At 40.9% G+C, this 15,201-nt stretch overlaps 1 protein-coding gene across 1 annotated transcript in view; it reads left to right on the forward strand.

Annotated features, from left to right (window-relative positions):
- Positions 1-15,201, forward strand: part of veph1 (ventricular zone expressed PH domain-containing 1) — a 175,587-nt gene that overhangs the window by 14,359 nt on the left and 146,027 nt on the right. Inside the window, 4 exon segments of the mRNA XM_069899101.1 lie at positions 1,750-1,965; positions 13,944-13,975; positions 13,977-14,029; positions 14,032-14,094. Coding sequence (XP_069755202.1) covers positions 1,750-1,965; positions 13,944-13,975; positions 13,977-14,029; positions 14,032-14,094 — 364 coding nt within the window.

A 15,201-nucleotide genomic window follows, 5' to 3' on the forward strand; every position in this document is an offset into this window, starting at 1 on the left:
TTCGGCCCTTAAACCTATGCCACCCAATTGACCCTACAACCCTGGTATGTTTTGGAAGGTGGGAGGAAGCCAGAGTACCCAGAGGAAGCCCAGATAATGGGGGCCATCCCTTTAAAATGAGATATATAGGAACATCTTTTTCTTAAAGTGGTGAATCCCTGGAACTCTCTGTGCCAGGAGGTTTGGTCATTGGAGACATTTAAAGAGGAGGTAGATAAATCTTTGAAAAGTTAGGAAATTGAGGGTTTTGAGGTATTGGCACAGAAAAGCCATCATTAAATTGAATAGTAGGGCAGGTGAGTCTGGTTCCTTTCTGTGTGTGTTTGTGTGTCCTACAGATTTTCCTAGAAATCTGGCAAGACCAGCTGTGTATATTTAGCTTTGGATGACCAATTCATAGCTATTGGTTTCATGCCAAGATGATAAATTGAATGATCTCCATCTGTTTGTGTGTAGTAGGTTGTTTGTCTGTGTGTGGAAAGGGGAAAAAACATTCAAACCCTGACACACTCATTCACTCCCACATAACTGCAAATTGTTTATTTTCAACAGCAATTGGACAAAATGATATATAGTAATAATTTTTGTTCATCGATCATCTTGCTGACCAGCACCAACTGTTTACTTATTTAATGATGTGAAGGAATGAATTTATGATTCAGTGGCTGCAATATTAAGAACTCTGCTCCCTGTTATTTGGTATAGATTAAATGTCAACAATCAACTAATACAACAATCTTGCTGGGCCAGATTCCAGGCCAGAATTACTGCCTCTTGTCTTGCGATGCCCGCATAAGACAGATGGCCTATCGAGTTGGCTCAAAGGGTCCTGAACTTCAGCAGTGCAATCTACGTGGAAGCTCGGCCTCTGGTGATACAGTGGTGACTCCCTCCCAAACACCCTTGGGAGCACTGACATCTGGCAAAATCCTTCCATGGCTGTGTCTACTTTTAAGAGCTATTTAATTCTTCTGGTATTTGGAGACCAATTTAAAACACATTAATTATTTACATTTTAAATATTAAATAAATTAAGAAAAATGCCTGTTACTTTAAAAAAATCACTAAATAATTATTCACGTTAAAATAATTTTTTGAAGTAATTTGCCTTCCCTTTTGTTTCCTCTTCCACAATCCCCAATGAATAAGGTGAAAGTGAGTTTTGAAGTGCTTTAACCACAGATTACTGCCTGCCAACTCTTTTGTGTCCAGAAAATAACAAAAAGCATCTGGATGTTAATATCCTCAAATGTTTCAAAGTGCTCAGATTTTAAAATATTATTTAACATTTTTGATGTTCCAAATTTTACTTCCATATTATTATTGATGCTCAGGTACTTCGGCCTCTTTAAGAAGATAAACAAAAACCAAGCAAGGTTTGTCTTATTTGACTTTATGATCAGCTATTTGTCAGAATTCTTTAATATGCTTTGTGACTTCAATGTGCCATATCCCAGGACCTGATGTTGCAAACAGAGAATGTGCTACAGATATCTGGGTCACTTGTGGGAAGTGGTGTGAGGTGAAAGTTCATCACTGACCATGTAATCCTGAAATTTATTTTCCTAAAGGTAGTATGATCTACACTGTTTCACCTAAGTCAGAATAGAAATTGATTATGGTTACAATAGTAACCAAGTCAGAATGGAAATAGATTTTGGTGATGAGGCAAATTAAAATGTTTTATCTTCAAACTTAAGGATTTTAGCCATTTAATCCATGATGATATTTGTTTTGAACTTTTGCCAGGACTATCTTAAGAATTACAATGATCAGGCAGTGGTAGAAATCTGCATAAATCAAATCACCACTGCCATTAGGGAGACAAAGTCTATTGAAAATCATGGAAAAACTCTGGTAACTTCGTGGGAATTGTGCTTGGAACATAACTTGAAAGCAGTCAGCAAGGAAGAAGACACTCCACATGCTAAAATTGTTTCAGATGTCATGAATTGCATCTTTCAAGTAAGTATGTGTGGGAAAAATCAAAAGTAATTGTTATATTTCTAAGAGACGCTGGAATCGTGAACAGACGAAGAATTGTTGGAGGAACTCAACAGGTCAGGTCAGTAAAATGGTCAGTTCAATATTTGGGATCTGCACCCTTTATCAAAAGTAGAGGGGGAAGAAGAAGCTGGGAGGGGAGCCCCGAGACTGATGGGGCAGAAAATATGAGGGGTGGAGAGACAGTTGAGGGAGAAACCATTTGTTTTGGAGGGGAGAAAAAAGTTAGAGAGAAGGACCATTTTAAAAATTTATAGGTTTAAGTCTCTCGATTCCTGAACATCCAAATAGCTGTTTTTCACATGCTAGTCACGTTTTGTTGGATTTTTTTTCTGAAAACAGCTGAGTACTAGATGCATTTTGATTTAAAATAAATAGTGGGCAGTAGAAATAGCTGTTTTACTCATTCTGTGGGAAGGCACTGTGCCATGTCTCTAATTATGCTCCATTCTGACACAAAGATAATTTTAAAACCTAAGTATTTCCTGGTCTCCGTCTTCGAATTTGGGTAAGGAGGCTGGAAGAATGGGAGGTTCCAATAGTCTGGTTAGAATGAGGCATTTACTATGTTCAGAGAATGGTCAATATCTGGTGTATGTTACCATGGATGTGGTGAAAACAGGAATGATAGCAAAGTTTAAGAAGCATTTTGACAAAAAAAATTAACAGGCAGGAAATTGATGGACTATGTGTAGGTAGATGTGCATTTAAATTGGCATCGTGGCCAGATCAGACGTTGTGGGCTGAAGGGTCTGTTCCTGTGTTGTACTTGTCTATTTTTGATGTTCAATCAGTCTCAAATTTTTTGCTGCATGTACATCATTATTCAGAAAAGGAGATCAAATCTGTGTACAACATTCCAGGTGGATTTTGACAACTTTCCTGTACACTTTTACTTCTGTTCAGAATCCCTCTTATAATAAAGGCCCAGATGCCATTTGCCTTCCTAATATCTTCATGGTTCTTTTATTGATGTGCAATAATGCAGAAAGTGTAATAATGCATGAAATTTCCTTTAGTCTACCTTAAGGCAGAAAAAGATTCCCCATCAGCAGAAATTGCCTGGCACCCCTAATAGTCAGAGAAAGAGAAGCAGAGTCTGTGTTTCCCCCCTCCCCTCCCCCCAAGTCACTGAGTGTCCTTGAATTCGTCTCCAATGCTCCAGCAGTCTCCTCAACCAAATGCTCGTCAACCCGAGCTCCTGATCCAAACCTCTGACACGATCAGGAAGACCACAGCACCCTCTCACATTTCTGTTCTGATATTTGGTACTCTTCAGCCAGTCTCCAGCAGTCTTGCATGTTGGCTTTCCTTGTCTTATGTACAGAGGCACCTAGGTCCCTTTGAACAACAACACGACCAAATTTCCTACTATTTAAAAAAAAACATACATTTTATAACACTATATTACATCTGTCATCCTCTTAGCTACTCTCTGTTTATCTGTATCCCTTTGAAACCTTTTGACATATCATTCCTGACTCCATCCTGTCTGGTTTTATCAACAAACTGGAAAGTATGCTCATGTTACTCATGGATATATATTGTGAATAGTTGGGGCCCAGGCTCTGATCCCTACACAGACTGCCAACCAGAGAAATATTCATTTATTCTCAATTTGTGTCTGTCCCATAATTAATTTTTAATCCTTGTTAGTGTAGTGTGATCAATAACCACCAGCAGATATAAAGCTAATAATTACAGGCTTTAATATCCAGAAACATTGGGCATGACCCTACATGCTGCTGGCCCAGATTCAAGACTGGAATAGAGGGAGGAGACTAGGGCTAGCAGCCTTTATTGGGAATCTACGGGGAGGAGTTACAGGGTCGGAGGTGGGCCAGGCTGTGCAGTCGAGTGAGGCCACACCTGGACTATCGTGTTCCACCTCATTCACCCCTCTTTTTTAAGTAAAGTCCAGTGGGGTGAAGTAGTGCAGTATCCATCGTTATTGGCCATGCAGCCTTTAATAGTTCACAGTTTCAGCCGGTTCCATGGCTTTATCTGCCACTACGATCACTGCAGTGCCAGTTGCGTCATTGGCTCTTGCAGGGTGGTGACCTTTATGGTGGGCTGAGTGTCCGGAAGCTAACTGTGTTGGTCCAAACAGGTTCTGGGGTGTGTGGGGGTGTTGGGGGTGGAGGCCAGAGGGTTAGTGGTGGTAGGTTCAAGTGATCATTTGTCTGGATGGTACATGGTACCAGCTAGTCACTGATGAGGGCTTCTGGGTCCACCTCCACTGCCAGGGCCCCTACACGAGCCAGATCCCGGATGGCGCCTCCAGAAGGACCTCTTGCCACTGGTTGTGGGAGGCGTTGGAGGGACCTGGAGGATGGTCAGACTGCAGGTCGGGTGCTCTGGACGCCATTCCTGCATCTGATTGCATCTGTTTGGAGAGAAGGGCTGGCCCTCCAGGAATTGTTTATTTCTGTCCATGAGGGGTGGATGAGGCACCAAACTGCATCAGCATGCTCTTAAGCTGGCACTGGAAATCCCACCCCAGTATGACTGGTGTACAGAGGTGGGGCATCACGAGCAGCTTGAAGTTTTTATATTTCATGCTCCTCATGGTTAGGGTCACGGTGCAGCACTCGCAGATTTCCATGGGTGAGATTTAGACACTAGAGCTATTTTACACTTTGCAGGGAACACTGCAAGTGAATAGCGTTGGACTGTGCAGGAGTGTACAAAATTTTCAGTGCTCCCTGTATCAATAGGCAAGCCCATGATAGAGTGCAACAGTTGGTGTGGCCTGCTCGAGTCCAGCGTGATGGAGGCTAGAGTTAGCTCATTGTCAGAGTCCCTGCTGTTGTAATGTTGAGATGGCTGCCCTGGAAATCCTGAAGATGGCCACCCCCATGGATTGCCTAAGGTGGAGTACAAAAGAGAAGCCAGATATAACGTGACTTCATCGCGTGTCATCTTCCTGCTGATCCCACCATTTCAGTTCTTGGCCACCGGGAGTGATGCTGGAAGTGGGTCGATCCAAGATGGTGACATGGGTTGTGGTCCACATGCGTTGGTGCTGGAGGATGGTTTAGAATGGCATACCTTGGTGTAGTGGCCCTTCCTCCTGCAGTTCAAATGGGGCTGGACAGTGTTTGGTCTGGCCACAGTAGTTGTACCTCATGCTCGGCAGCAGCAGACAGGGCCCTCGAGTCCAAAGATGGTGGAACCTGTGGTCCCTAACTGGTGGCTGCATGGCTTCCAGTGTAAGCTTCAGTGTTCTTCTGGGCTGCTTTCAGTGACTGAACCATCTGCATGACTTCCTATAGGGTCCGAGTGCCCTTCTCCACGAGTCACTTGCGAATGTGACTGGACCGGAAGCCAACCACTAGCCCATCATGAATGAGCTCCTCTTGGTAAACCACTGCGATCACATCCTCGCACCCACAGGCTCGTCTCAGCTCTTTCATGGCCCTCACAAAGTTGTCAACAGACTCACCTGGAGCCTGGCATCGGGTGACCAGCTGATAACATGCATGCATAGAGTTCATGGGAGCACCATCTTGCTGCCACAGCAGGGCCATTGTGCGATCGTACTTTTCGTAATCCCATATTATTTGGTAAGCTTGGTGGCGCACCAATGAAAAGAGAAGACCGTTCTTGTCTATGTCTGTGGAGATCTTGTGGCATCTCATGTAGGCCTTTAAGCCTATCAAACTTGACAGAGGCCTCCGGATCTCTGTGGTCGGTCTCCAGCTTCTCCACTTGGATCACCTTATCCATGGCAAGTAATCTGGATACTAAATTGTAGCACTATCAATATCCACCAGCAGATGTAAAGCTAGCGATTAAAGCCTTTAATACCCAGAAACATTGGGCATATTTCTACGTGCTGATGGCCTGGATCCAAGGCTGGAATGGAGGGAAGAGACTAGGGCTAGCAGCCTTTATTGGAAATCTACAGGGAGGAGTTACAGGGTCAGGGGCAGGCCAGCCTGTACCGTCTAGTGAGGTCACACCTGCGCTACCGTGTTCCACCATAGTCGGTACATTATCCAATCCTATGTGCTTTACATTTGTTGAATGATCTCTTGTGTGCAACCTTGTGAAAATCCAGATAGTCTGCATTCTCTGATATCCCCTTTATCTATTCTACAGGTTACATCCTCTTAGATCTGCAGCAGATTAGTCAAACACATTTTTCTTCTGTAAGTTCATGCTGAATCTGTCTAATCATATTAATTTTTTTCAAGGTGGTAGAGTCCACATCATACTGTGACTGAGGACATTTTGTTTCTATAACTTTTGATCCTTGTATGTTGTAGGAGTCATAGAATTCAAGGATTGCTTCTTGTGCCTCTTGCGGCTCACTGGGTTTTTCCTGACAACCCCCTTGAGGGCGCCACCACCTTTTTTATTTTCAGTTACTTCTAAAATCGTGTTGGACCAATTGTAGTTTTGTGATTTGTTTCCTTGCCATACAGTGGCGCTTTTCATTCATGCTGTCAGCAGGCACTCTGTGTAACCAATGTGTTGGCCAGTGCAATGCTCAACTGCATTTTTCACAAGTTTATTTCAGTAATAAATCAGATAGTGATACAAGATGGAAGAATGAGACAATATTAAAATAAGTCTGATTATTTTAAAAAATCAAATTCTACTGCATTTAGTTTTTTCTTTTAAAGAAAACCAATTATCTTAAAGCAATCTTTGTAGTTCAAGTAAACACAAATTAAATACATAATTGCAAAGTGCCAAAACAATATCTGGAATCGGCATTGCTGAGCTGAAGGTAGGCCTATAGTGAGCCAGTCGGCCTCGACTGGCAAATCCTTGTAGTAATTAGGAGAGTGTCAGGCAAAGCAAATCACATTGTGCGTGATCATTAACTAGTAGACATGAAGAATAAAATTTAAATCAAATTGGCCAATGAAGAATAAATTTATCTTTTTGTTTTTTTTAAACTTAGTACTCCAGTAGGAAGTGGAACCTGCATTCTCCAGATTAAAAATGGCCATTGGTGGGTTTATCCACCATGGGGTTGTGTTCTTGGGCTTGGAGAGATTCTGATGGCTTGTACTTGCAGTGGTCTAAACATTGCTTTCATGTTTGTGCAGAACATATCCTACTTGTTAGTTTTTTCTTCCCAAGATGACTGAAGGTACAATTCTGGCAATAAGTGTGCATGCAGTTCCCAGGCATTATTCTGTAATCTTAGCTGTGCACACAACCCTTGAGGAACAGGCATTAATGGATCTAAAAGTGGAACTAATCCAAATCAGAAACAAATTGCAAGAAGTATACAAAAAATCTTTATCCATGTTAATGGTGTCTTGAGTGGAGTAAGGATGTGGTATTTTTGCACAGTGGCAGATTAACCATTAGGCTGAAGTCGAGGGGCCCACAGGGTAAACCCATAGGTTTCAGCCTGGACTCCGTTTATCATTTCACATTTACTGCCCAGCTGTAGCTGATGATTGTGGAGTGTGGGCCAGAGTCCTTGTCGGGATGACCCATGCAATGGTTTCTGGGAGGTGTCGGTGCCACAGTGGCATGAAGATTTGAGGCTTGTGTGATCCTTCACCTTCCCACCAAACTATTGGATTTTTAATGTCCAATTCGGTTGGAGCGACATTGAAAATCTAATAGTTTAGTGGAAAGGTGGAGGATGATTGGGGGACGGGGGTTGAATTAATGCAGCTCACCCAGAGCAGAGCCTCTGAGTTGATCGCCCAGTGGCACCCACCAGCCCCACCAGAGTGCCACGAATTACTTAACTCTGCCTCTGGGTGAGCTGCTTTAATTCAACACCCACTCCCCAATCATCCTCCACCTTCCCACCTCCAAGCTATTAGATTTGTAATGCCAATTTCGGTCAGAGAGACATTAAAAATCTAATATTTTGGCAGGAAGGTGGAGAATTGGAGGGGTGGGGGTGGGGGATGGGGTTGAATTCTGCCTGTAATCTCCAGTATGCTGGATAACATCATGACAAGGAAGAGTTTAGGAACCCCCCACGACGAGCATGATATTACCTGGGCCAGGTAATTGGTGCCAGAATTGCAAAGATTTTATTCTTTGACACGAGTCACCCAGCGCACTGTCTGAAAAATGGGGTTCTTGGGGAACATTTCAAAGTGAATAGGCTGAGTTTGAGTGTCCGAAGGGAGTGACCGGAGGAGAGGGACAACCTATCTTTGTTCCCCGAATTTCGCTGTCTCAGCCTATGTTTTACCACGAAGACGAGTAAATTCATCACCTTTCAATGCAAACTGCAGACACCTCACAATTTCCCGAGGTGTCCCAAGTTAACATGCTTCATAAAAAATCCTTGTTCTTGCAAGTCTCCCAACCGAGTGGAAATATATCTGTGCATTTTCAGTGTGGTATTTATGATTTAATATATCTAAATCAATCAACCTGAAGGTTTCGATCGTGTTGTCAAGGCATGAGCAAAAGTGGACTCTGGACCGAGTGTTCTCTTTTAATCGATGTAATTAGAGGAAAGGCCAGGCAAGACTGGGGAACTGCAGAAATAGAAATAATTTTTTAATAATAGATTATATAAAAGTAGATCGCATCTTAGAAATTCACTGATGTCTGATTTTTACCCGCAATTTTTCGTCTCCAGTTATTTCTCTGAACCCGAGCTGCAAGGCTCAGAGGATAAAATGCCAACACAGCCAAACCAGTTACACAGGCAGTCGTCAGTGTCAGAGCACAGCGATGAAGTCCCCCTGCCAGCGGCCAGCGGCCAGCATCAAGGCATCCCACTACCAGTCCAACCCCAACCCTCCTCATGCACCCCTCTCCACCAGGCTATTGCCACCTGGCCCATCAATTCTATCCTGCCAGCGCCGAGCACAAAGTACCCACCATACCCTGAGTTCATACCCCAGCGGATAAATTTAGAATGTGTGAAGGGAAGGCATCACCCGGGGTAGGGTGGGGGGGGGGCAATGTCATGGGTGGCCCTTACTAAAGCTCAGCCTCAGGGCCCAGATCCGCCACTTTTTACAGTGTATTTGAAGATATTTTTGTCAAAAGAATAATTTCCTCAACTGCAATTTATTAGAAGAATTATAAATAATCCAGAATTCATTTCATCAATTTTTTTTGGAAATTTTATTTATTGATCATGATAAGTCATACAAAAAAAATACAAGTAAAGAAAAACATCATACATACAAGATATTTTGTAAATATAACCCCCTACGATCCACCCCTCCCCACCACCTTCTAAACTACCCCAAAAGGAAAAAGAAAAAAAAGCAGAGGAGATCACATAACATCAAACCTTCAATCAGTTGTTTGCCCTGGTTCGGAGCAAAACCATCAATGCGTGAGAAGAAAATCAATAATTTAACCCCATATATTCCAGATATGGGCTCCAAGTTTTAACAAAAAAAATAATTATTCGGTAAATTATATGTTATCCTTTCCAATGGAATACAAGATCTCATTTCTAAATGCCACTGCGGAATACTCAAATTAGTCTTATTCTTCCAAGAAATTGCCAAACATTTTCTCGCCACAGCTAAGATCAATCTCAAAAGAGAAATTTGAAATTTTAAAAATTTTAACTCCAAACTCAATTTCTTAATATAACCCAATAAAAATACTAAAGGATCAAGTGGAATTTTCACTTTAAAATAGCTTCTGGAAGTTTCTTAAATCTACCCCAAAAAGGTTGCACTGTCTCATGTAATTAAGTAGAATGTAAAAAAGAACCAACTTCCTTATGACATCAAAAACCTAAATCAGAAGAAATAAATTTATATTTCTGGAGTTAAATATATTTAAGGAAAAATTAAGGAAATGTACAATTCATCAAATTTAAAAATGTACAGTTGATTCAGTGACTTAATTCAGACTTTTATGGAGCATACTGATTTCAGAATTGTACACTGTGCCCCACATTCTGTCCCTCTGTTGGTGATGGCGTGATGATAAGGCTCTCTGCGTGGAATGCTGCTCAGAACAGCCATGACGTATATTTATTTTATTTGCAAATAATGCTGAGACTTTCAGCATGGAAATTGAAAATCCTGTGCACCTAATTGAGACATGTTATATTTAATATGTGCAAGTTTAACTGTAATAAAAGAAAATTAAATAACTTTAAAACAACATTGTCATAGATGAGCAATTTTAAATTCAATTTGGTTTTTAAAAAAAATTCATGTTACTGAAAGCTTGTTAGTTTGTGTTCTGTAAAATGTCATTTTGCTTCTTATTGGCTTAAAAAGCTGAAGGAGGGTCTGAAAATCCTGTGAAAATGGGCAACTCTTTCCATGTGATTTAGTTTTCATTGTTTCTTGTACATCTGTGGCTTGCCCACACTGTGGTGCCTGAGTACACCACATTTCTCTGAGAGGTTGCACTGAACGTGCTTTCTTTTGACCTCTTAATGGGTGGAATAAAGGTATTTTGGAAAACCAAAAATATATTGAGCTTCAGCCAGATCCTGACATTAACCATGACAAAATTGGTGGAGATACTTGCCAAGTTATTAATAGTGAAGTAATTATCTTCATTAATTGGTCAATGAAACATCTATATATCCAATATGACCTATGGAAAACTTCATCTGTGAGCTTATAATACCATAAATTCACAAATAATTCAAATATAAAACATTAAAGCAATACAAGCCCTTTGGCCCACAATTTTGTGCCAATCTATATAGACCTATTCCACACATTAAACCTTCCCTACCTCACACCCATAAATGTCAATTTTTCTTGCATATATGAGCCTGTCCTTATTCTACCAGCCTCCATCACTTCCCCTGGTGATTCATTTCAGGTACCCACTACTTTTTTTAAAATTATCTCTGACATTGCTCATAAACTTTCCTCCCCTCACCTTGTAGATATGTTTGATTCTCCCACCTTGGGAAAAATATGCTGACTGTCCACCCTATTTATGCCTGTCATAATCTCGTAGACCTCAATTAAGTCACCTCTTGAAATTTTTTTTAATCTATATACTGACCATCTATTTTAACTTCTATTCATCTGTGCAGAGCTTGGCTGACTTCTTCCTCTTCTGTGTTTGCACCTGTATTTGTGTCCTCTACTTCTCTTCCTTGTATCTGTGTCTCTTCTGATTTGTTGAGCTGCTTGCCTCACTTTGCTGGCCTTTTTTTTTGCATGGCTTCTTGCTGTTGGTCCTCTTCTTCTGGGCTAATTATCTGTTGGGCCTCTTGTTGCTGTTCTTCTTTCCTATCACTCCCTTTCCAGTCGCTTTCCTCTTCTTCCAGCTGAGAGCCCTGATGTCAGGCATCCCTCAGCTGGTCGCGCTGTGTTAGTTCGCTCCTCATTTGGGCCCCCTTCCTGTCGGTGTTTTCTTTTTCCTTATTGTGCGCATTGTGCACTTCAGAGAGCCATTTTTGCAGTCCAGCGGTCAGGAGGTCACGACTCTGCAGGGTCATCACCAACCTTGGGGAGCGGGCTCTTTTCTCCACGACGGCTCCCTGTTTCTTCATGCAGGTAAGGCCTTCTCCTTTCTCTTCCAGCATCTTTTCTTTTTTTTTCCCGTGGTTTTTACTTTTTCCTTGGGTGCCATTTTCTTTCTTTTCTCCACAACTTTATCTTTTATTTGTTGTGTTTTGTGTTTCTTGAACTTTGTGTTTTCTTCACTTTATTTCTTCTTTTCTGGAGAGGGCTGGTATTCTCCTACCGGCCACTACTCCATCACGTGACTCCTCCCCAATTAAGTCACCTCTTATCCTTCTTCACGCCTTGCTTCATAAGCATAAGATCAATCCATAAAACATCCTGGTAAATCTCCTCTGCATCTTCTCTATAACTTCCACATCCTTCCTGTAATGAGATGACCAGAACTTAGTGCAATATTTCAAGTGTGGTCACACTAGATATTGATGGAGCTGCAATATTACCTTATGACACTTGAACTCAATTCCATGACTAATGAAGGCCTTCTTAAGTACCCTATCAACCTGCAGAGCAACCTTGACAGATCTATGGATTTGGACGCCAAAGTCCCTCTGTTTTACCACACTGTTAAGAATCCAGCCGTTAATCATGTACTCTGCCTTCAAGTTTGACATTCCAAAATTTATCATTATGGAAGTATGAAAAACAGAAAATGTTATTATTAGGAGTCTAGAAAAGTACGTTGGCTTAATTTTGACTGAACTACATTTAAATATAGTAGTAAATGCTTGATCTAGATTATTTCTGAAGGTTCCACTAATAGTTTTATTAAACAGGATAGAGGCACGGAGTTTTACAGCACAGAACAAGCATCTTAAGCAAAACTTGTCCTTGAAGACCAAGTGGTCTATCCATGGAAGACCTGTTTTTTTTTGGCCTGAATCCTTCTAAACCCATCTAAATGGCTTTTAAACATTACAAATTTACCTGCCACTGCCCTTTCCTCTGGTAGCTTGTGGAATACCTACTATGTGAGGAAAAAAGCACCCTTGGGTCCCTTTTAAATCCTTTCCCCTTCACCTTAAATATTTTCTGTCTAGTCTCCCCTACACTGGGGCAAAAGACTGACTATTTGCCTTGTCTGCACCAGTCTGAGTTTATAAAACTCGAAAAGCCCACCCCCCCCCCCCACCCCCCTTCTTTGGCCTTGTAAGCTCCAAGGAGAAAGGCCTCGGCCTCTTTAGTTTTCCTTGCATATCAAGCCTGCCACTTCCAGTAACATTTTGGGAATATTTTCTGTACTCTCCAGCTTAATGATATCTTTCGTATAGCTGAATGACTGATAGGCACACAATATTCCAAATACGGTCTCACCAACGACTTGTAAAATTTTAACAATGTTCAATTTAGGAAGGGACTTGGAAGACTAAGAATTTAGACTTATGCTGATCAAAAGTGGTCCTTTGCTGATGCCAATTCTTTTAATTAGAAGAAAAAGAGTATGTGTCCTTCAGCGCCTACTCCAGTCAACAGGATTCCATCATTGAGATCTCACTGGGCTGGAAGAGCAACAATTTGCAGGCTGACTAAATGGCATTTTTCACGAGTTGATCTTCTTTGTAATTAATGCCTCCGATGAGCCATGTGCAAGGTGATCTGGAGGCCAAGAAGTTCAAATGGGGTTGAGAATGAATTCAGTCACATGTCATAATTAGAATGACCTACTTGAAGCAAAGTGAGTGGTGGTTTAGAGGAAATAGCAGTGTTCACGGAAAGGTCTGACACAGGAAGGGTGTAATTTGAAACCAACACTATATGGGATGAATTGGAGCTCGAGACTGAATGTGAAATTAGATCTGTAGATGTAAAAGGCCTCTGGCAAATACATGATCAAAAACAGAGTATGAAGAGATGAACAGAAATTGTGCAGTGTTGCCATCATTTGACAAGCACGATGGATAACTGCAAAACTCAAAATGCTGCAGATAAAACAAATTTGAAGTACAAACTGAAATAATTTGCCTTTTATTTGTAATTAGACTTGGCAATTACATTAAAAACAAAGACCAGATCTGGAGCTGGGAATAAATAGTACTGCAGAAAAGGAACACACTATCAATACTGTGTTACTCGAAAGTGTTGAGATGCAGTTTTTCCCCCAAACTAAATTCTTTGCTCTGGAACAAAATTTGAGAAAATTACCATTTTGTTTTATCTAATGATAGAACGTGATTTTCACTTCATTTCTGTTTCCATGGTCAATGTTTCCACATTTCCTGAAGCATCTACTGAATGATTTAATAATCTTTAATTTTGTTTCACAATGCTAACTTGTATTAGTTATAAATAAACTCGTGCAATTTAGTATTGATGAATATATTCATTTAAAATGGTTAAAGCAAACAGAAATGATGCATCATCACCAAGTATTGTTATTTATGAATGTTTAAATAATTATTTGTAATCTCTCTCGTCAAAATCCAATTTGTACTTTCCTACAAAAAAAAATCTGCCAGGTTTTACAACTTGAAAATATTTAAATTTTGAACATTGTGTTTTAATCACTCACAAATATTTCATTTGTTTAATCAGAACTACAGTAATCTGACTCTTGCTGTCCCTGTGAGTAACATTCCTAGAAACGGGGAACAAAGAACTCTCATGGAATATGTCTAACTACTTATTGACAAACCAGAAATCCTTGCAAAACACACAGCAACCCTTGTAAATAGCGTACCTCAAGGTGAGATCAAGAGTATACGTAAATTTAATTTCTTTTCTGGCAAAGTGGTGACTTTAAACTCCGCTTCAGGATTTGATTTTATAATCCAATAAACTACTGAAAGAGAATGCTGTATAATTGGAAGGCCTCTGAATAAGACATTACAGTGAGGCGGATCTCTGCCCCGGTGAATGTAAGAGGCACATAGCAATATGTGAAGAGAAGTAATCTTGTTCTTCCTATATTGTAGACAACCAAAGGCTAGTGTCACACAGACGGATCTATCTCCCTGTTGTTTGTGGAAACTTGCTGTGTGCAAGTTGGCTATTGTATTCTTCTGATTGGCAGACTGAGACCACCTGCAAATTGGAGGAACACCTCCTCTTCCATCCGGGCACCCTCCACTGGATGCATTAACATTGATTTCTCTGGTTTCTGTTTGAACCCCTTCCCCCAATCTTCTCCCTATTTCTTTTCCTTTCGCTGTGTCTCTCGTTGGATGTCTCTCTCTCTCTATCTGTTTTTAAAAATATTTTATTTATATATTTTCAAACTTAAACAATTTCCAGTAATCAATCACAAGTTACAGTTATCCATTATATATACAGAATTTGCTGTTGTGTCCAAGCCATTTTCCCCTCCCTCGCCACCGCCCCACACTCAACAGACCAAAATTATGCACAACATTCAAGACCCCTACAACAAAGGGAGGGAACAGATCAGGGATTTGTCACGGCCCAACAGTCGTCACCCAGGCTGTTACATTTACCTGATTGGCATGGAATGGCTCCTCTCATGCTCTTCCCTCAATAAAAGGATAGATGGGAAAGGCAGGGTGGCAAGATGTGCAAATCCACACTATAACTGTGCTCCACTGAAATTTAAATATGGGTGCCAAATTTTTAGAAAAATGTAATATTTTTTTCCTTAAGTTATAGGTAATTTTCTCCAGGGGAACACAGACAGCTCTGCATTTCCCCATTCCAGTGCGGAATGGCCAAGTGAGAGTCAGATTTCCAGGTAACCTCAATGGACTTCATGGCCACTGCCAATGCGATCATTACAAATTGGATTTGGAATTTGGACAGCTTCATATTAAGTCTTATGTCCATCCTATTTCCCAATAGG

Source organism: Narcine bancroftii, chromosome 9 (assembly GCF_036971445.1).
Source record: "Narcine bancroftii isolate sNarBan1 chromosome 9, sNarBan1.hap1, whole genome shotgun sequence".
NCBI classification, from domain to species: Eukaryota; Metazoa; Chordata; class Chondrichthyes; order Torpediniformes; family Narcinidae; genus Narcine; species Narcine bancroftii.